Source organism: Eucyclogobius newberryi, unplaced genomic scaffold (assembly GCF_026437365.1).
Source record: "Eucyclogobius newberryi isolate DKJ021-1_F unplaced genomic scaffold, fEucNew1.0.hap1 SCAF_10, whole genome shotgun sequence".
Classification (NCBI taxonomy): Eukaryota; Metazoa; Chordata; class Actinopteri; order Gobiiformes; family Gobiidae; genus Eucyclogobius; species Eucyclogobius newberryi.
This window is the reverse complement of record NW_027315724.1, coordinates 11,463,294-11,484,937: the sequence shown is the minus strand read 5'-3', so window position 1 is coordinate 11,484,937 and position 21,644 is coordinate 11,463,294. Positions and strand designations below refer to the sequence as shown.

The 21,644-nt window shown below is 41.4% G+C and overlaps 1 protein-coding gene across 1 annotated transcript; it reads right to left on the bottom strand.

Annotated features, from left to right (window-relative positions):
* Positions 1 to 976: 976 nt before the first annotated feature.
* On the bottom strand, positions 977 to 20,767 carry LOC140374028 (tumor necrosis factor receptor superfamily member 19-like). The gene is made up of 10 exons (XM_072460794.1): positions 20,549 to 20,767; positions 20,060 to 20,156; positions 18,930 to 19,043; positions 14,609 to 14,787; positions 14,448 to 14,533; positions 5,773 to 5,937; positions 4,893 to 5,021; positions 4,485 to 4,581; positions 3,946 to 4,070; positions 977 to 1,535 (listed from the first exon to the last, which is right to left on the bottom strand). Exons 2-10 carry the CDS (start codon positions 20,123 to 20,125, stop codon positions 1,531 to 1,533), a joined length of 966 nt encoding a protein of 321 aa, XP_072316895.1. The 5' UTR covers positions 20,126 to 20,156; positions 20,549 to 20,767; the 3' UTR covers positions 977 to 1,530.
* Positions 20,768 to 21,644: the final 877 nt, after the last annotated feature.

Below are 21,644 nucleotides of genomic sequence, written 5' to 3'. Positions count from 1 at the left end.
AGCTCCTAAATCAGCTAGCCTAGATAGTAAACGCTAAGTGATTATGGTAGTTTGAGTCTCTGAGCAGGCGGGGCACACTCAGAGGAAGCTCCCGCTCTAGTTGCGGAGGCGAATATCCAACGTCCAACGTGAAACTAACTTCACCGCGGTGGGCTTCCACGGGTTATTATTAAATATGTTCAATGAATAACAAGTTAAAACCCATGTTGACTTTTATTTAGCCATTTTTTGTAAGGCTTTTTGTCATGTAGTTGAGCATGTGGTGAATATTCAGAAGTGTGTGGGATTTCTGAACATAAGAGGTCAAGAGGACAATTATATGCCCTAAGTGCATGTAGTTTGTAACCTTATTACATATATCATAATTAATAATACCTATTTAAATACATTTCAGGACGTGGTTTAATAATTTCAGTTGTTTTCAAAAATGTCTTGAGTCCCACAATATTTAGACAGACCAATAGACGATAAGAACATTTTTGTTGTCCGTTTTTACTTAACTTCTGGAGCAGAAATGGAGCAAAATTACTTAAATGTTAAAGGCGGTATGGACGATTTTTCGGCGATTTGAGAACGCAGGCGGAAGTGCGCATGCGCACTCCCCCGTGCGGACTGATACAACACACACGTGCGTTTGTTTATTAGCGCAACGGAGCGCATCGCTTCTCTCGTCTCCCGTAGATTTCTGTCCACTTCTGAGTCAGCTCGAACTGTCTTTCTCCGTCTTCATTTTGCCCCGTACACTGAGGGAACTATATTATGATGGATCCATGCGCTTAGGCACGCGGAAACGTGGGGACGAACCGCACGCAGCTGCAGGTGAGCGATAGGTGCCTTTTATGATTGATACGTGGCAGGACAAATGATTTATCCATGCCACGAGGAAATATGATAAAAAATTTGATGGAAAAAATCGTCCATACCACGTTTAAATATCAATAGATTCAATCCCAAAGAGCAAAAAACAGTGAATGTGTAAAAAGTACTTTTGGATGTTTATGTACAAATATGTAGCATGAATACACTTAAACAACTCTTCACAGCCATCAATACTATCTTACAGAAGTAAAGGTAACACTGCATCTGAGGTCTATGTTACAAAAATATTAGATTAACCTATACTATCTTACAATATCTACAGAATATTTAGAGTTAACATTCCACATCTTTAGTGTTTTGTGTCAAGATTGTCTTCGATGTGCAACATAGTCGGCTTGATCATTCTTCACACTTGTTTACATGGACACACAAAGCTTCATCGCACCAGTCGCTAATTCACTGGTTGTTCTTCTACAAATGAAGATGCTAAAAGACATTCTCAAGCAAAGATGTCCGTAGAAAGTCACTGCTTGTCAAGACTTCATTCACTTCTCCCTGTGGGCTCTTGCTTGCCCTCGTGCGCTTGCTGTGGATGTTGAAGGCCTCTGAGGTCAGCTGCAGACACTGGAGCAGGGAGGGGCACCAGGCATAATCTCAAACGTGGGTCTGACCTCTGCTTCAAGGAGGGAACACGAGCCAAAGACGCCCCTGTCATCCTGGAACAGAGCAGAAGAGGAGCAGAGGCACACATGTGAGCCAGAGGAGCAGAGGCACACATGTGAGCCAGAGGAGCAGAGGCTCACATGTGAGCACGAGGAGCAGAGGCACACATGTGAGCCAGAGGAGCAGACACACATGTGAGCCAGAGGAGCAGACATACATGTGAGCACGAGGAGAAGAGGCACACATGTGAGCCAGAGGAGCAGACATACATGTGAGCACGAGGAGAAGAGGCACACATGTGAGCCAGAGGAGCAGACATACATGTGAGCCAGAGGAGCAGACATACATGTGAGCACGAGGAGCAGACATACATGTGAGCCCGAGGAGCAGACATACATGTGAGCACGAGGAGGAGACATACATGTGAGCACGAGGAGGAGACATACATGTGAGCACGAGGAGCAGACATACATGTGAGCACGAGGAGCAGACATACATGTGAGCACGAGGAGCAGACATACATGTGAGCACGAGGAGCAGACATACATGTGAGCACGAGGAGCAGACATACATGTGAGCCAGAGGAGCAGACACACATGTGAGCACGAGGAGCAGACATACATGTGAGCCAGAGGAGCAGACATACATGTGAGCACGAGGAGCAGACATACATGTGAGCACGAGGAGCAGACATACATGTGAGCACGAGGAGCAGACATACATGTGAGCACGAGGAGCAGACATACATGTGAGCACGAGGAGCAGACACACATGTGAGCACGAGGAGCAGACATACATGTGAGCACGAGGAGCAGACATACATGTGAGCACGAGGAGCAGACATACATGTGAGCACGAGGAGCAGACATACATGTGAGCACGAGGAGCAGACATACATGTGAGCCAGAGGAGCAGACATACATGTGAGCACGAGGAGCAGACATACATGTGAGCACGAGGAGCAGACATACATGTGAGCACGAGGAGCAGACATACATGTGAGCACGAGGAGCAGACATACATGTGAGCACGAGGAGCAGACATACATGTGAGCACGAGGAGCAGACATACATGTGAGCCAGAGGAGCAGACATACATGTGAGCACGAGGAGCAGACATACATGTGAGCACGAGGAGCAGACATACATGTGAGCACGAGGAGCAGACATACATGTGAGCATGAGGAGCAGACATACATGTGAGCCAGAGGAGCAGACACACATGTGAGCACGAGGAGCAGACATACATGTGAGCCAGAGGAGCAGACATACATGTGAGCACGAGGAGCAGAGATACATGTGAGCACGAGGAGCAGAGATACATGTGAGCACGAGGAGCAGACATACATGTGAGCACGAGGAGCAGAGATACATGTGAGCACGAGGAGCAGAGATACATGTGAGCACGAGGAGCAGACATACATGTGAGCACGAGGAGCAGACATACATGTGAGCACGAGGAGCAGACATACATGTGAGCACGAGGAGCAGACATACATGTGAGCACGAGGAGAAGAGGCACACATGTGAGCCAGAGGAGCAGACATACATGTGAGCACGAGGAGCAGACATACATGTGAGCCAGAGGAGCAGACATACATGTGAGCACGAGGAGCAGACATACATGTGAGCACGAGGAGCAGACATACATGTGAGCCAGAGGAGCAGACATACATGTGAGCACGAGGAGCAGACATACATGTGAGCACGAGGAGCAGACACACATGTGAGCACGAGGAGCAGACATACATGTGAGCACGAGGAGCAGACATACATGTGAGCACGAGGAGCAGAGATACATGTGAGCACGAGGAGCAGACATACATGTGAGCACGAGGAGCAGAGATACATGTGAGCACGAGGAGCAGAGATACATGTGAGCACGAGGAGCAGAGATACATGTGAGCACGAGGAGCAGACATACATGTGAGCACGAGGAGCAGACATACATGTGAGCACGAGGAGCAGACATACATGTGAGCATGAGGAGCAGACATACATGTGAGCACGAGGAGCAGACATACATGTGAGCCAGAGGAGCAGACATACATGTGAGCACGAGGAGCAGACATACATGTGAGCACGAGGAGCAGAGGAGCAGTGAGCAGAGTTCTCAGATTGTTGAAATTTCATGTAAATACTTCTTTTCTGATTGTCCTAGTGTTGACAAGAGAAATTATGACAAAAGATTGAAAGGGTTGTTTTAAATGTGTTATCTCATTGTTACAGGCCATAAATGCAAATGTACCAAACAGGATGTGCCCAGCAAAGGTGACACTTAAGCCGGGTGTGCACTGACTGCAGGCAGGTGAAGACTAAAGATGAAGCGCCAATGTGCCTTGTTACACTGACCTTGGAGCATTGCACTGCACAAAGTCTTTTATCATTATTTTTTTATGTGTAGGTGGTTCTTATCCCAAAAATAGGTTTCACGTACTTTAGACTTAGTTCTTCTACAATGTACCTTCCTGCAGAGCCTCAGGTCTACCACTGTCCTCGTCCTCCTCGTCCTGTTGTCTTTCTGCCATGACCGCTGACCTCTCTGCAGTTTCCAGCTGCTTGTGTGCACACTCCCCGTCCTCTGAGTGTCTGCAGGACACCGGTGGCAGTTAGCATGCATAATGATCATCATAAATCATTACCTTCAGACACGCCTTTTATGTAATTTATATTGATGAGTAATGCTCGATCTCAGCACTTCAAAGTAAGCAATTAACAATATTTAATTTATCCTCTGCGCCCCGGAGACATCGTGCAGTGATTCAGCTGATGTGATCCCGAGGTTCACAGAAAGTGGAGCAATTACCACTTAAAGGGTGTGAAAGGCACTTTAATCATCTTGTTTTTCTTCACTCTATATTCACCACATTCATCATTTTATCTGTGACTATTTCTATGTAATTGTTTACTACAGATGCATGCAAACGTATAACGACAATGCTCACGTGTGCCAAGCTATGTTGTTCCAGTACATATCCTGTATGTAGTACATGTAAAACTCACTCCATACTAATGCTCCTTGAATGGAGGGGGCCGTTTTGGCTGTGGCCCAGACTGCAGCGCTCCTCACAGCACAGAGAAGGGATCAAGTGCACTGGACCTGCAACACACAAGGAACATACACAACTGACGCTTGAGAGAGAGAGAGCGAGAGAGCGAGAGAGCGAGAGAGCGAGAGAGCGAGAGAGCGAGAGAGCGAGAGAGAGCGAGAGAGAGAGCGAGAGAGAGAGCGAGAGAGCGAGCGAGAGAGCGAGCGAGAGAGAGAGCGAGAGAGAGAGCGAGAGCGAGAGCGAGAGCGAGAGCGAGAGCGAGAGCGAGAGCGAGAGCGAGAGCGAGCGAGAGCGAGAGCGAGAGCGAGAGCGAGAGCGAGAGCGAGAGAGAGAGAGAGAGAGAGAGAGAGAGAGAGAATACCACAGCTGTGCTCGGGGCCCAGGTGACACTGGCAGCAGGGTCTGTGATGGAAGTCATGCAGCCAGCGAGGATCCAGACAGGACAGCTCTGCTCCACTGTACGGACAGTCCTGAGAGCGCAGGGAGGCCGCTGCACACACATTACATCACATTACATTACATTACATCTTCGAGACCTGATCCTTACATAAACCCTCACCTTAACCTACTGTAACCCATATCTGAACTTTAAATCATGTTTTTGAGCTAAAAACCATGTCCTGGGGATTGAATGTCCCCTAATACACAGAGTGTGTGTACAGGTTTTGGTCTCCACAGTGTGATACAGACAGAGCCACACAAACTACTAAAGATACAAGTAGGAAGATAGTAGTTCTTTAAGTAATCTGAACTTAAGTTAAATATATGTTTAAGGAAATGCATGTTTTTGTATTAAATGTTTAGCTTAAAGTGTTTTTGGCTCTTAAATGAAATAATGGTGTTAAATTAAATAAAGATAAAACTTAAAATTGTGAACAGATTTTTTTAACTTTTCATTGACCCCGGGAAGAATAGCAACTGGTTTGCAGGAGCTAATGGGGATCTTAATAAACTAAACTAAACTAAACTAAACCCAATCTTGTATCTCACATTATGTCTCATCCTCCTCCTGTGTCGCCACTGTTTTTATTTAATATTTTATGTGATTTTAAGGGATGTTTTGTTACGGTCGACTTTTGCCTCCAGTCGACTCCATTTTGGAATTTTGTGACTTTTAAAGGGTCTATTGTATAGTTAGCTCTTTCACAAAGTGGCCTCCTGCTTCGTTGTCAATTCCTTTGATGAAGTCTTGAATAAAAGCAAGTGTCTCCCTGCTGTGACTGTGCCCGGGCCAGCCTCACCACTGGGCTTCTTCTCCAGCAGCTGTCTCTTGCAGTAGATGGCACAGAGCACGAGCAGGGCCAGCAGGACGGTGGCCAGAGCGCTGCAGATGACTGCGGCTAAGGCCATGTCCCGGGGGCTGGTCACCGACGGAGGCAGAGGCACCAGGTTTACACGCCCACTGCCTGCACACGGGAGAAAGCAAATGTGTGAGGGACGTGAAGAGGAGCAAAGAAAGTACTGATAGGTTGAGTTCACATGACACAGTAGCCTCAGAAAGAGGTGCCATTATTCAACTCCAATAACACAATTACAGCAACGTTAGTGGATTTCTATTTTGGATATGTCTTTCAAAAACAGTGATTCTCCAATAGAGTGACATAGGCCCCTGAGATTATGACATGATTACATTTTAAAAATGTGAAAATAAGCTGTTTATGTGAGATATTTGTTGTCACTGTAATGATAGTAATCCATTTCTGGACGGTCAGCAAGACGTTATCAAAATTGCTGTTTTGGACATATGCAAAATTAGAACAGAGCAACATGAAGATTGAATATATAGATCAAAGTCGGGCCAGCAAGGAATGAAGTTTGGGCATCCCTCATATTAAATACTATTATTTATAGTCTATAATAAGAGTAAGAATTAAAATGCAGGAAACAATAAATAAATACATAAAAATATGATGTGTAATCTTTCAAACAGAAAGGTAAAATATCCTTCTATGTTTGCATTTTCTCTGCGATACGTGAACCCCAACAAAGACATTTAGAGGAACATTTTAGCACCTTTAAGATGGACTGCAAATGGTATAAACTTCATATGTTCTCTAGTTGCTGGGAACAAAACATTAAAGACACAGACTAGACAATTAAAAACACTCTCTCCAACAGCACTCATAATACCAAGATGTGAGGTAGTCACTGATCATAAAACAAGTATAATCTATGGATTTTCACACCTATAATCACGGTGCATGTGATTCAAACGCTCTCAGCCAATCAGAGCAGCGTAACCTGACACAAACCTGTCTCGATGGCCTGGAGCTGTAGGTCTGAAATGAAACAAGTTCAAAAGGAAGACTGCTGTGTGATGCTTCCCTCCGGTTCATGATTTACAGTCGCTCTGTGCCCCTGCCTCCAGGCCTCAGCTAGTTCTACCTCCACATCCACCAACGCTTTTAAACAGGATCCGTGTTTATTTTTGTCATCACAGAAAACTCAGAGGAAAACATTAGTTCCTACAGAAGTTGTTGTACATGGTCTGGATTCATGCTTAAACCTGCGAGCGTCATGATTTAGCCGTTTTTGTAACACACTCAAGACCCTTCACACAGCGTCAGGTCAGGACTAGAATGCAACTCATTATACAAGATCCCACAAGCGCTGAAAAACAGGGTTTATTACAGCTTAAAGCACAAGACCATATTAAAAAACATTTGCATAAACGGCAACTACACAGGTAGAAATTAAATAGCCACAACAATCACTACTAATAATACAAAATAATGTATTTAAATGTACTGGCCTCATTTATTATGATCGATAAAGAATGTTAACTTACTTAAATTACACTTTTTAATGCCAATGTTGTCCTGTTATATTTCACAGTTGCCAGTATTTAGACGTAAAAATACAAATGTGTCTAATTCTGTTCTGTTAGTAAAGATATGCTCGGCCTTATAATATATATATATATATATATATATATATATATATATATATATATATATATATATATATATATATATATATATATATATATATATATATATATATATATATATATATATATATATATATATATATATATATATATATATATATATATATATATATATATATATATATATATATATATATATATATATATATATAAAAATGCCCTCATAAAAGTAGTCGAGTGTTGAGTATCGGTATAAAAGTACTTATCATATTGATACAAAAGATTGTAGTATTGCCCATCCCTAGCTTCCACTCAAATATGTAGGATAATTAAGCATTAAAGGCACTGTAGCCTACCTCATTTGTACTGTCCTAAAAACGTGATAATCAGATCTAGTTCATTTTTAACTGTTTGCAGCGGCCCAAACTTGTTCGTCACGTTCTTAACTCATTCCTAGCATCTTAATCACACCGCATAAAGCCATCACAATAAAGCTAACAACAACTAGCATGCTAACAGTGCACGTCCTGGTTCACGGTGCAACAAAATGCTTTATAATTGTATGCCAAGAGAACACAGCAGTCTTTTTGACCCTAAGAGCTACTTTTAAATATATCTGTACTTAAAATAATTGTCTTGACGGTTGCATGAGGTGATATTATTTAAGGCCGTGGCTGGAGAGCCGCGGCGCGGTCAAATGGCCGCGCAGTTTCAAGGACCGCGGCATTTCCCTTATAGCCCGTTATAGCCTCATGGCTAACCCTAACCCTAACCCTAATCTTAACCCGGCGCGGTCTAAAACGGCGCTAAAACGTGGTCAAATAGCGGCGCAGTTTCAGGAACCGCGCCGCGCGGCCGGCACAAAAATAACATGGCAGTTTCGGCCGCACGCCGCGGCACTGCAGACACTCCCTTAATTTAAAGGTGTACTTTGTACTGTATCAATACTGTGGATGGAATGTTCCACATTATGGCTTTAAACATGTATCATATATATCAACATATATCAGACTTTGATTTGTGGTTGGATACAAAGTCTTTATGGGGATTGGCTGCAGATGTGAATCCCATTGAAAGCACTGACAGTAGTTGCTTTCTGAAATATCAGTGGAGCATATTTGTACACATGACTCACCCAACATTTAACAGCACTCTTACAACTGAATCAGGTATTTTGAACCTGGTGAACATGTTGACCATTCAAACAAACTGAATTTACAGCTTAACATGCCCAACACTACCGTAACAAATATAGTTTCTTCCGAGAATGTTGTAACCCATGTTTGCTTTTCACACCATTCCTCATGAAGGTGAACTGGATCCAGTTCAAACTTAAGTGTTCTGTGTTATGCAATGTAAACATTATCTGCTTTGGACAGTTTATAAATAGCAAAAAAACGATATGGAGGTACTTGGAATTCATTTTGTGAGTATAAAAGGCAGCTTGATTCCAGTATATTGTGGTGGATAGGTACAATGCCATACTGTGGAACATTCCAGGCAAAGCAAGGCAATCTTTATGGAGAGGAGCAAGTGCCTGAACCACTACTCGAAATACTACATAGTGGACCTTTGCTCACACATGTACCTGATTTGTCTTAAAATTGAGAAAAAACAGAACTTGTTAATATGAAACAGTTTGCAGTAGTCCAAACGTATTCCTCACTTTTATAACGTATTCAAAGCATCTTAAATTTAGTGTATACATGCTTTATACAACTTGTAGAAGTCAGAGGTCAGAGCAGAGTTTTGCTGTCACAGTAAAGCTAGCATGCCAACGGCACACTTTCTGGTTCTCGGACCATTAAACTATTTTTTAGATGCAGACTAGTGTTGTCACAAAACTAAAATTCAATACCCCATTTCGATAGTAGCGAACAGTCTCAATACTTGATTACTAAAAACACTTATTTTAGACAATATAACAAAGTACTTTCTTTATGTTATCCTGTGGTTTTAATTTTTTTTTCAATGGATACTTGTTGGAATGAGTAACTTCGATACTAGTTTTAGTATTGATTAGTATCTGATTTTTGATACTTTCTACAACCCTAATGTTGACAGCACACAGTGGTGATATGCGCTTTCGTTTCAATGCAAATTCCAACAATTTGTATGTGTGTGGACATAAATAAAGATTCTAATTCTGTCTTTCAATTAGGCCGGCTTAGAGTCACCTTTTTCAATTACCACTTTCCCCAACAATATCCTTCCAGCTCGCCCCTAAAACTTCCCGTCAGTGTTACAAAGTTAACTTATATTTGATCTGTCATGTGCTACAGAGATAATACGCTTTATGTCTTGTGTAAGCTCTTAACCCTTCCATTGTACATTGGGTTGTCTGTGGAGGTCAAACCATCTGTTTTTTTGTGAAAGCATCAACTGCCCCGGCCCTCAGACAAAGGTAGTGTGTTCTGTGAGTCTGTGCAGCTGCAGCAAGCACATAAACAGTGACTCATTGAAGCCTCCTCACCTGCTGATCCTATCTCGCCACAACGGCCTAATAAACCACAGCCTTTCACACACGCCTCGCCTGTTGACTTTACGGAATGCCACAAGTCCAAATACTAGTTCCACCGCTTACTACTCCAAAGAATATCGAAATTTGGTCAAGAAAAAAAGGTTTTAAGAGTGAAGAGGGTTTCCTTGAACTCCGAGAAAGCCTATGTTTCTGGCTGCACCCATTCCTGGCAACTGTCCTCTAGAGCTGTCGATCATCTATTACAAGTTGAGACATCTATATCTTTATTCAGTCCCTTGTTAATGTGAACATCTTTGTGAACTCTGGGATTTGATACTATTACAAATCTGGTACTAGATATACAGGGGGAGTTTACTTCACTTTCTGCAATGGTTTAAATAAAAACGCTGTAAATGTTTGTAGTTACAAATAATTAAGGCTGAGTGATATAGCAACAAATTGCCTTGCTTGCAAAACATGGCTTTAAGTCTTAATTTTGTATAACACTACATACTTTTAATTGTGGCCTTAACATGAAAAAGTACAATGTCTTGCTCCAAAGTCTGAAGCTGATAATTTTGTAAATGAAAAACATCTAACTTCATATCTATCTGATTGCATGAGTATTCTTTTAAAATACAGCCCCTTAGGGTTGCATAAAAAAGTCTACACTCACTTACTAATTGATACTAAAACTAGTATCGAAACTTTATATTCAATTGAACAAGTATCGACACCGAAATAAATCATATAAAAAAAGACCTTTTTTTTAACCCTAACCCTTTTTTTGCAAACATTCAAATTGCGATTTCGATTCAATTGTGATAAATCTTGCAGCTTAAAAGGTTGAATGGACGCTTTTTTTGACCCAAATCTGAGTCTCATTTCCTCGTGGCGTGGACTACCAATTATTCCTGCCACGTATCAATCATAAAACGCACCTATCGCTCACCTGCAGCTGCGTGTGGCTCGTCCCCACGTTTCCGCGTGTCTAAGCGCATTGATCTATCATAATATAGTTCCCTCAGTGTACGGGACAAAATGAAGACTGAGAAAGACAGTTCGAGCTGACGCAGAAGAAGACGGAAATCTACGGGAGACGAGAGATACGATGCGATCCGTTGTGCTAATAAACAAACGCACGTGTGTGTTGTATCAGTCCGCACGGGGGAGTGCGCATGTGCACTTCCGCCTGCGTTCTCAAATCGCCGAAAAATCGTCCATTGCGCCTTTGAGTTAACAAGTACATAAAAAAGCTAAATGATATACAGTAGACTTGATGTACGGCTGCTTATTAGTGTATGTAACGGCCAATGTGGCTCTAACCAAACATGTGGTGTGTTTAAACGTGTAGGCACATCTGTGAGCTGCGTCCAGAGCCGTGTAGCAGATCAAACACATTCACCGGGCTATATGCATCCATAAAACACAATCTCATTTTACTTCACTCAAAGAACCACTGGGAAAAGGCAGCAAGATTTACAATTTTCCCCTCACGCCCCCCACACACACAGCTGCGCCACTGCCCCCGGGGCCAGTGTGTGGACCATTCAAATTCTCTGCCCTTTTACTTTTCACCACCATCTCATGATAACACTATGCGAGAGAAGGACAGGACTTTCAAACATTTCCAGCTCCACTGATAGCTAGGAGATTGTAAATAGCAGCTATGTTTTGTGACACAATGGCCTTGTTGTGTCCTCAGCTTCCTACAAACAAAGAGCGCCGCAGGTGGACCGGCGAGTGGAGGGATCACAGTCGCCCCAAAACAAAAGGTTGTAAACAAAAACATTCTAAATTACGGAATAAAGGCAAAAGGGAAGAGGAACATGACGTGATTTCAATGGTGAGATTGGGATTGAACTTCAAAATATCACAAAATATGGTTTTGGCAAATGAGCCTGGTTTAAAGACATTTACTCTTATATTTTGCATTGTTTGTTCACTGGTATTTAAAATGCGATTATGACACACACTTGAGATTTTAAGTTTTACTGGACAAATACTAACTTTGAACCCAAAATAGCTTTTCATTTTATCTACTGGTACATTACATACTTTACCACAAATCATACATTTTTATACAAATATTGAGACTAGTATAGTATTTTTTCAATCCTTTATAAGTAACAGAAAGGCAAACTAACTGATAATTCTACCCAGGAAATTCCAAATGGTCGCTTAATTTTGCTATAAAATTTAAACCCAATTTTCCGTAATACCTCAATTACGGAATTTTGAACATTCTGATAACAAAGCATTTTACTTTTCACACCAAGTACCACCAAAGAAAATACTTGGTCTTTTGAACATCACCAGATCTAACCCGGGTCTAAAACAGGACTATTCTAGGTCCAAACTAGACTACAAAATTGCTTTCCTAGAAAACCATGCCAAACTCAAAAGAAGACAGATTAAATTGACTTTATCTTCAGCAAATATTTGGACTGCAAATGTATCTGGCTTTGAGAAGGACTATATATATGTGTATAGAATATGAAACGAAGCCTTCACAGTTATTCCAAAACTACATTTAAGGAAGCATCACACGAATGGATCATCCTTTTAATTGAAACATGTCTCATTAAATGCGTAGAATTTTTCAGTCAATGTAAGTGGCCCAAGGACACAACGGCAGAATGCACTGGTCGGAGTTGAACACTCAACCTTCAAATTTGTGAAGTTAATTTTTGTTAACAGTTTTGGTAGTTGTCATGTTGGACAAGTTAGAATATCTTTCCGTCTTAAATAGCTTTCATAGACCGCGTGTCGCTTACAAAACTCACAGACAGTTAAAATATCAATGGAGGTTTATGTTCGAGCAGGTTTTCTCAATTATTCTAAACATATTTTAAATGGAATGAAAAGCTCCACACTAATCCCATGTTTGCACAGTTAGTGGTATCCATTTCAACTTTTCAGCTACTAACCAATCAAATCCCACTGTTTCTTCTCATTTGTGCCACATGCTCCGCCCATCACAGACTCTGCCTCTGGTTGCACTCGTCCTTGTGCTGGCATGTTTCACCAAAGATTGTGGCACTAATGTTGGAATTTTGGTTTGGCCAAGAAAAGTCATGCAAATAGGGAACATTATAGAACTTGTTCTGGGATGGCGGGAAAGGGCCTGTAGATACAGACCTGTGTGGGGGAAGCAGTTCATTCATTTTAATGTAGAAGAGCTGCTACTTGTACTTGTTGAACCAACTGTTCAACAACTACAAAGCAAACTCCGACTTTAGGAGTTGTATTGTGCCAAATACAGACACAAAGACATGGAGGTGAATAAAGTGATCAAACGGCCCAATTTTGTAGAAATATACAAGAACGCTAACAATAGCTGTGGGCTCGATGCTACTGCCATGCTATCGCCATGCACCCGCCACCTTCTGTATTTTAATCTCTACAGAACAATCCGGACATGAAGTTACCTTTTCTGAGGTAATGCCATGTCAATAACCTCCATTAAGAAACATTTGTGGCTCAAACAAATGTGCTTAAAATACACAGAATAAACAGGAAACATATTAGAAGTGTGAAATTGCATTTCCTATTAAATAAACTGAAAGAAACCAGAAGGGTGTAATTCTATGGATTAATGTTCTTGAAAAAAATATCTATAACATATGACCCACAAATGTTGAATCTTAATATCTGTTAGGGATTTGCTCCCCAAAGTTCCCATTTTAATCTTATGTCTTAAAGTCCTGACAACAAACACGCTTTTGGAGTTGAACAATAGTACCACTTTCTTTTAGAAAAAATAAAAATTGTTGCCCGTAGGCTTTATTAGAAAGAACAAGACAGAGTGACATGGGGGCAGAGGGGAGGACATGCAGTAAATCTTCAGATTTGGGATTCGAACTCACGACACTGCGGCCGCCTGCACTTGGAGCCTGGCGTACGTGTGCTGTGCTTTAACCACTATGCACTATCCACTTAAGTAGTATGGCACCACTTTGAGAGACAAGACACTGAACTTTGTGCCCGTTTTTGTTTCATGTGGATAATCCCAGTAATTACAGAGCCATGAACCATAAACCAGGACAATAAATCCAAAATATGTTAAACTGCAAATTCTGCCATAGAATACTATTGTCACTATGGTAAATCAATTGTATATCATTGCATTGTGGGACATGTACAGACCGTTTCTGTTCTGGTTTGAGGTTCTGGGATTGAGAAGTGGATCAGTATTTACCATCAACAAAATTATCCAGTTTTAGTCATAGATGACACAAAATTATGCAATTATAATCATAGTTTTAGTCAATCTTTTAGTATTACATTTTAAAACTATTTTTTTTTATTTATTAGCTAATAACATGGATGAAAACTGTGACAAATATTTTGTATTTACAATCTTCTAAGGAGGAAAAATACACAATTGCATGTTTATTGACTGTTCTATGACCAATTTGATCACTTTTTGAATTACTTTGAACTACTTCTTCAAACTGTGAAAATTGACAGTAGGGATTAAACTGCAGCTAGTTCTTTTCTCACATAAACCCTTATATTATTCGCATGTATGATTTTGAAAACATGAAAATCAAAGTGCTTACAGTGAGGCTCATATGGAGGTGGTGGGTCGCCGCAGAGGATGCACTCCATGTCCTGGAAACCACTCAATTTAGTTTTTCTGTAGTATCTGTGAGGAACACAAAATAGCTCACATCATTGGTGGTATTAGGAGTACTTTGAGCATAGTGAGCAGGGGTCTCACCCGGGCAGACAGTCCCCACACATAGCGTTACTGGTGCTGGAGCAGTTGCCCTTCTGGAAGCGGTTGATGAGGCCACAGTCCAGGCAGGGCTTACACTTCTGCAGACTGCGCTCCTCTTTGAATCGACTGCTCCTACAGGGCACGCACTGGGCATCCTCTCCATAACCGAAGCCACATTCCTGGAGGGATTAATGGAGAAAGTAGAGCCGGTAAGAGGTGGGGTGGCAGCTTTGGGGGAGATGTGCAGCTGGTGAAAAGGGGGCTTGAATGTGGACTACCAGGGGTCTGGAATTAAAGAATGATCTTGGCTCACGGGATCAACACAGAACAATGAGCTGCCTCTTTGGAGAGTCCATCTTACACAGGCAATAATCTGCCTGACTCTCTCAGTATGAAAGAGTGGCCTTCCGCCACAAGACCTAGAAAGACCAGTCATTTGAATAAGAAAGCCCTTTGGGGACACCCACTGTTGTATTATTGCTAGTTTATTTCAGAGTTTTTGTTTGAGCACCTCTTGAAGCAGACTCGCTAAGCGTCCCGTAGACTGAGAGGCCTAGTGCTCGCAAAAGAACTCTTCAGGAAGTCGCAGGGACGTCGCTTCTTTTGCTGCACAGTTGTACGAGATCTTAAAACGCTAAGCTTCCTCTTGCTTTGAAACAGATCTTAAGGCTAAACCACATGGACAGTTTTTCAGCACCAAGGTCAACCATTTCAAAATTCTAATCTCTGATGATCAAATACTCAAGTAAAGGGTCATATAATTATGCAAAATCAACTTTAATGGACGTTTAACCTGGTTACAAAAGTGTTTCCTCAACATTAGCTTACTCAAAGTTGTATTTTGAAATATTCCTGCATGTTTAAGTAATTCATCCTTTAGTGTCCTGCAACTGAGGCTCGAGTGCAAAGAAAATTCTTGTTTTTGACAATGAAGACTTGCACTGTTGGTTGTTTATCGTGATAACATTGGTTCAGTTCTCAAAAAGTAAATGCAAGTATGTGTGGTTTTGTGCTATAATTGCTAAATATTCTTTGACTGTCCTGCAACAAGTAGGTCACTGAAGATGAAAGGCATGAATGGATCACAACAAAATGACATTTTCATTGCAGCTTCAGGGTAAAATGTCTCAACAGACATACAGTATGGACCTAGTGAATGATGATGTTTCCCTCACTACCGCACTCTAAATCCAGATGCCTCCCTGATTTAAGATGCAGAAAAGCGTGCCCTGGGCATATCCACTGTAGCAAACTGGGACGTTGTGTGGGTTAAATGTCTGCCACGGTGACTTCATAGATGGATCAGTTCTTGTGCGCTCAGAGACAGCTGCCCTGGTGTAGCCCAGTGTTGCCCTGTCTGTAATGTCAGGCCTTTAGCAGTGTTTGGGAGGGGGCTCATATATCATTAAAGTGAAGGTCGGCTTCAAACGGGGCTTCTTTGGTCTGCTCTCTCTTCACCCGTGTCCCCTTTCATTGCCCGGGCATGCAGTCAGGCTGGAATGTGGGCACTGCTCTCTGATACGGGTGTTGGCCCAGCGGAATCGGTTCGGAAGGAATTAAAAGGGTTATAGGTCCAAAGATGTGAGTGTTTGATGAGACCAAAAAGTTGGGATGGAAAATGAAGAATTTAGCCAAACCCATATAATCCTCACTAAATCCTCCTGGGCCAGGCTTGGAACGAGGTGTAAACTGGACTTTTGCAGCTGTTGTTATGAGATCTCCATATAAGGCCTTTTACTCTGCCAGGAGAAAGACTTTATGTGAAGAGAGGGCAGAAGCAGAAGAAACAGGTCCAGAGAAAGACAAATGATAATGAAAATATGATAAACAGTCACAGACATAGATAACAGGAATTAGATAAAGCCAGGCCCATTCATAGTACTGTAAATAGTATTCTGACAGCCCAATAGAGATTTTTGACCCACTTCCACAAGAAGGAGGTGGCCCAGGACCGGTCATCCCTGCTAATCCTTACCAGTCCCAGCAAAACTCTGCACATGGGGCACCGCATGGCAGGACGGGGGCTGATGCCACGTACACACAAGTGTAGAACCATAGCAGACAAAAGGGCTTCTGAGTCATTTACTGCCCTCTGATCCAACCACATAAACCACTCATCTTTGTTTTTCATCCGAGCCTACTAAGGCTTTACAAACCAATGCTTGCATGGAAAAATGGTTTAAATATCATCTGTGGTAACGTGACTGACGTGATTCCATAGTCATTTGAAAAGCAGGTGGTCCACATCCTAATGTTCCTGTGCAATCGGCTGATCTGGTTCGTGTTTAACAGCCAAACAAACTGCAGAAAAGGAAACAGAGCACTACACTCCTGCCACATATTACAACATATTGACACATCAAAGAAGAGTTCTTGCCTTTTGCTTTTGGCAGGCACTGCAAAGATGTTCACTCCCTCTTCTTCATGCTTGACTCAACACAACAGACTAAGCAACATGCTATTCATGAACCAAATAAAGCTAAGCTTGAAATATGGGAGACAGGGGAAGAATAAGTGACTGTAATGGCTGTCTTTTCTGTGTGGGTGGTTCTTTTAGCTTACAGTTACCAAAGAGAAGCTAATTGATGTTTGTCAGTCGGCCTAAGCAGCCTCCAGAAGCAAACTTCCAGAGCAAACTGGGCCACATTCCTCCAGGATCTCTATGGCAGCTGCACAGAGGGACTCTCAACGTCTGCTTTGCTCCCAGGAGCTAGTTCTTTAAGAATATCCATAGAATGGCTCAGAAATTGACTCAAAACTTTTCCTGCTCAGTCGACATCTTGCTACCTTCACAGAAAGAATGAGGCAGCCAATTATTAACCAGGGCCCCAGGGTGCTGCAACAGAGCGGGCAGGGGAGCGCGGACTACTGAAGCATACTGAAGCACACGGCTAACCACAGGGAGCATGTCTGCGCGCACGGATTAAAGGAAGCTGGGGTGAAATACATGTGTGCAACACATGTCAAGGTTTTTAGTTTTTTTTTTTACATTTAGTGGAGTTTAAAGTCACCTCAGTGTACTTTCCCACTCTGTTACTGGCACAGCACTTTACTCTACAACAGCACATAATTCAGCTCAAAATAATAATAATCAAGACTTGACGTATTGACAAAAAGGGTCTGGGTCAGGGGAGTGTTTTGCACCATAACTACTTCACCTGGTGCCTGCTAATCTAATCTAATCTAATCTAATAATATAATCTAATATAATATAACACCCTTATGTTCATGAAGTGGACTGTGTTGCAAGTTTGGAGCACAGAGAGGAAGGGATCGCTGCAGACAATAAGTTGGATGGGGTTTGTTCCATGAGGAGAAACAATGAGAGGCATTGTGCTGCAGAAGGTCAGGAGTACGGCTGTGACTGATTAAAAAAGGGTCAGTGTTCTACAAAAGCTAATGGCAGCTTGGCAGGTATTTCCATGAAAGACAGGAAGCAATAAATAACGTTGTTTCCTTCTGATACACACCAATCTGGTCTGCTTTCATCCACGTTTGGGAGTTTTTTTAACCAGAAGGAAATTTGTACTTTGTTTGCTTTTAGTTAAATTATTGTTCATGAAACATCCAGTAAATCTTTGTTCTGAGAACATTTAAGTCTGTGCTGCTCAAGAGCAAACTACATCATGATTGATCCTGGATGGTCACATAAGTGTTGGTTTTTCCTTTTTCTCTCTCATAAACTGGATGTATCCCTGCTTGATTGTTACTAAATTTATCCCAGATGAAGCTAAAGGGTTTCTGGATTTGTCAGAGTCATAAAACCTCTTTTCACATGGTATATTTTAGAGTCGTTCCGTACAGTTCATATAGGATTATTCTATGCCTAAATTAGTTGGCGATTATCTCAATAATCGATTAGCCTGTGTCAGCCATAAAGTAGATCATTATTTTATATGTTGTTAGTCGTAAACCTCGATATTGATCTAAAACGCCTTCGTAATAGAAACCGGTCCATTGACGTCCTCTTCAAAACTGCAGTCCTGTCTCTTCATAGAGACATTTCACAAGCAGTGGATCGTCATTTACATGTTTTTATTTCATAAATAGCGAGTGAAAACAGGATTTTTCTAAGCATTCGAGCATCAGTTGAAATATCCTAAAATATAGGATTACTCAAACATGCCGAAAAATATCAATACAACTGTGCGTAAACTAGTGATAAAGAAAGACGGTCGAGGTTAAAAGCACATTAAAGATGATTTTGCGTTATATGTTCCCTTTAACTCTTTGCCACTTTTACTTCCTATCCAAGCTCATAATAATTTCAACAATGACTTAGTGCTGAATGAACGTGTATGAAGATGCAGGACCCACCCACCTTGGAAAGCTCGTGTCCAGCGTCGCACTGCTTACAGGGTTTACAGTTCCCAAAGCGGTCCTTGTACTCCTGCTCTTTGCAGTCCCTGATCTCCTCACCAGCCCCCGCAGGAATCTGAGAAGGACAGTTCAAAAATGCCTGTATTTCATCGCCATTCATCCAAACGAGATAAAGGCTGAGTTATTCCAGAGCATCATATTTGAGTCCTATAATAGAACTCAACGTGGACTATTCTTGAGAACGAGTCTGATACTGTGAGATGAGATAAGGGAAGGTTTAATGAGTCCTTGGGGAAATGGCACAGAAAACCAATGAAATGATATACAGGGACGGGCAAAACGAGACAAAAGAATGAAGCTATCAGATTTAACAAACTGGGACAATAACAGTGCTGAAGGGTAAAGTAATATTCACCGAGAATATACTTGCTGCTAACATTACAAGCTCAATTTCAATACTACAGATAAGGGAAAGGTTCAAATAGTCTCAATAGTAATTTTATTTACCACTGATAACAAAAACCCATTCTTCAGACTATTAAACAGACTATTTAAAACAAAACTACATGTGGTCTTGTATTACTTGTATTACGATTTTGTGATACATGCAATAATCGATATATTGCACATGATATTTTGCGATATATCACTATTTTTTAAGAACCAAATACATTTTCACAACAGTATTTCTTTGTTAAACCGTTATCTGCGTAACCTTAATTCAAATTACACCAATTTTAATCATTAAAGCAATAAATATGTCAAATGTATAGCATGAATACGTTTCCTAAATCTAAAAAAGCAACAAAATTGTAACGCTATCACAAAATAATTACTCATGGCAAAACATATCAATACAGCAATATCAATAATTTATCCATGTCAATACGTTAGCAGACCACTAATCAAGATAATAAAACTATTTCGGTAAGATGTGCTATGTGTAAGATGTGCTATGTGAATTTTAAGAATTTCATTTCCAGTTTTGATGCTGTGAAATGAGTATCTAGTTTTGATACAAATGTTAATATCAATTAGTACTGTAATCTGTATCTTTTTGCCAAATTATTTTAGGAAGCAACAAATTGATGGCAGTATAATTCAAACTTATGCAGTTTACTTTAGACTTACCAGAGTTGAACACATCACAAGAAGTGTCAGCACCGGTGAAATGGCGGGATAAAATATCAAAACCATTTTGATTTTCAGCTTTACTTCATGCAGTTATCTGAAAAGAGAAGAGAGAAACATTACCTGTAACAAAAAAATAAAAAAAATAACCAATGCTACCAATATAAGAAACTTTACTGCAACATAAAGTTTTTCTAGTTTTTTTTTTAATTACAACAGGCTGCATGCAACTATTTCAAATGTTTAACACATGCATTTACTAAAAGTACCTCAAAAAAGGTTCAAACGTCAAATTGAGGCTTCACACTGATTACCCTTCGCTTTTAATCTCATCTGAAGTCTCACCTTTTTATGTTTAAAGTCTAGGACCATCTTCAAAGCTCCTCAGCACGTAACTCATCAGCTAAATACCTGTTTAAATGAATATCTAGCAGAAGTTGCACCCATTTGAAGCCTATATCCACGGAGCAGCGTAGTGTACATTCTCACCTGCACAAAAAAAGAGCAGTAATCCGAGTACGACGTGGTTTCTAGTGTAAAGCGGACCAAAGCAGGCCAAAGCAGACCGGTGAGAGGCGTGCAGAGTTGTTCTCGCACCGGTCCGCTCCTCCGCTCATGTCAGCCCGGTGTGCAGCAGCCTCTTCAGCCCGTGGAGTCGGCGGAGTGCACGGCAGACGGAGTGCACACTACACCGCAGACAGAGTGCGCACTACAGGCAGCGGCGCCCACATCAGAGGAGAGGGAGAGAGAGCGCGAGGGAGGGGCGGAGCTAGGGAGCGCGTGGATGTGCGTGACCAGCCGCGGCGACGTCAAGTGACTCCAGTAAATGTATAAGTAAAGCATGAATGTAGATCTATTAATGTTCTCCAATAGTTAAAGGCGACGTATCACGCAAAATCGACTTTAACCAGATGTTAATCTTGTTACATCATTAATTTGCTCGAAGTTGTATTTTTTATTTTTCCCTGCCTGTTTGAGTAATCCTGTATTGTCCTGCAACTGAGGCGGGAGTGCAAAGAAGTCCCCTTTTCACTTAGCCCCGCCCACATCCCTGCACTTATTTGTCATTATTTGAAAAAATCAAGACTCTCTGGGTGATACATGTTTAAGATAAGATAAGATAAGATATAAGATAAGACATTCCTTTATTGTCCCACATGGGGAAATTTCATTGATGCAACGCAGGTAGATACAGAGGTAGATACAGAAGAAAAGAACAGATCACTTATAGGAAGTTTGAAAAACACTCTCAGTAGAACAGGGGTGTCCAAACTTTTTTCACCAAGGGCCGCATTTTGAAACTTAAACGGGGCAGAGGGCCCGAAACAACTTGACAATGTCGAATTTGTTGAATGACAAAGTGAATCATTCGAAATTTTGCATTTGACATAATTGCGATGAGCCTCCACACTTTTAATTAGACCTAGAACATTAAAATTAGGTTGGTATAACATCAATATGTCTGAATTTTCCCAATTTCACAGTAAAAAGTGCTACTTTTTGTTGTTTGGGCCAACATAGCAGGAAGCTGGAGGGCCAACAAAAATTGGTTTGAGGGCCGCATTTGGCCCCCGGGCCCTAGTTT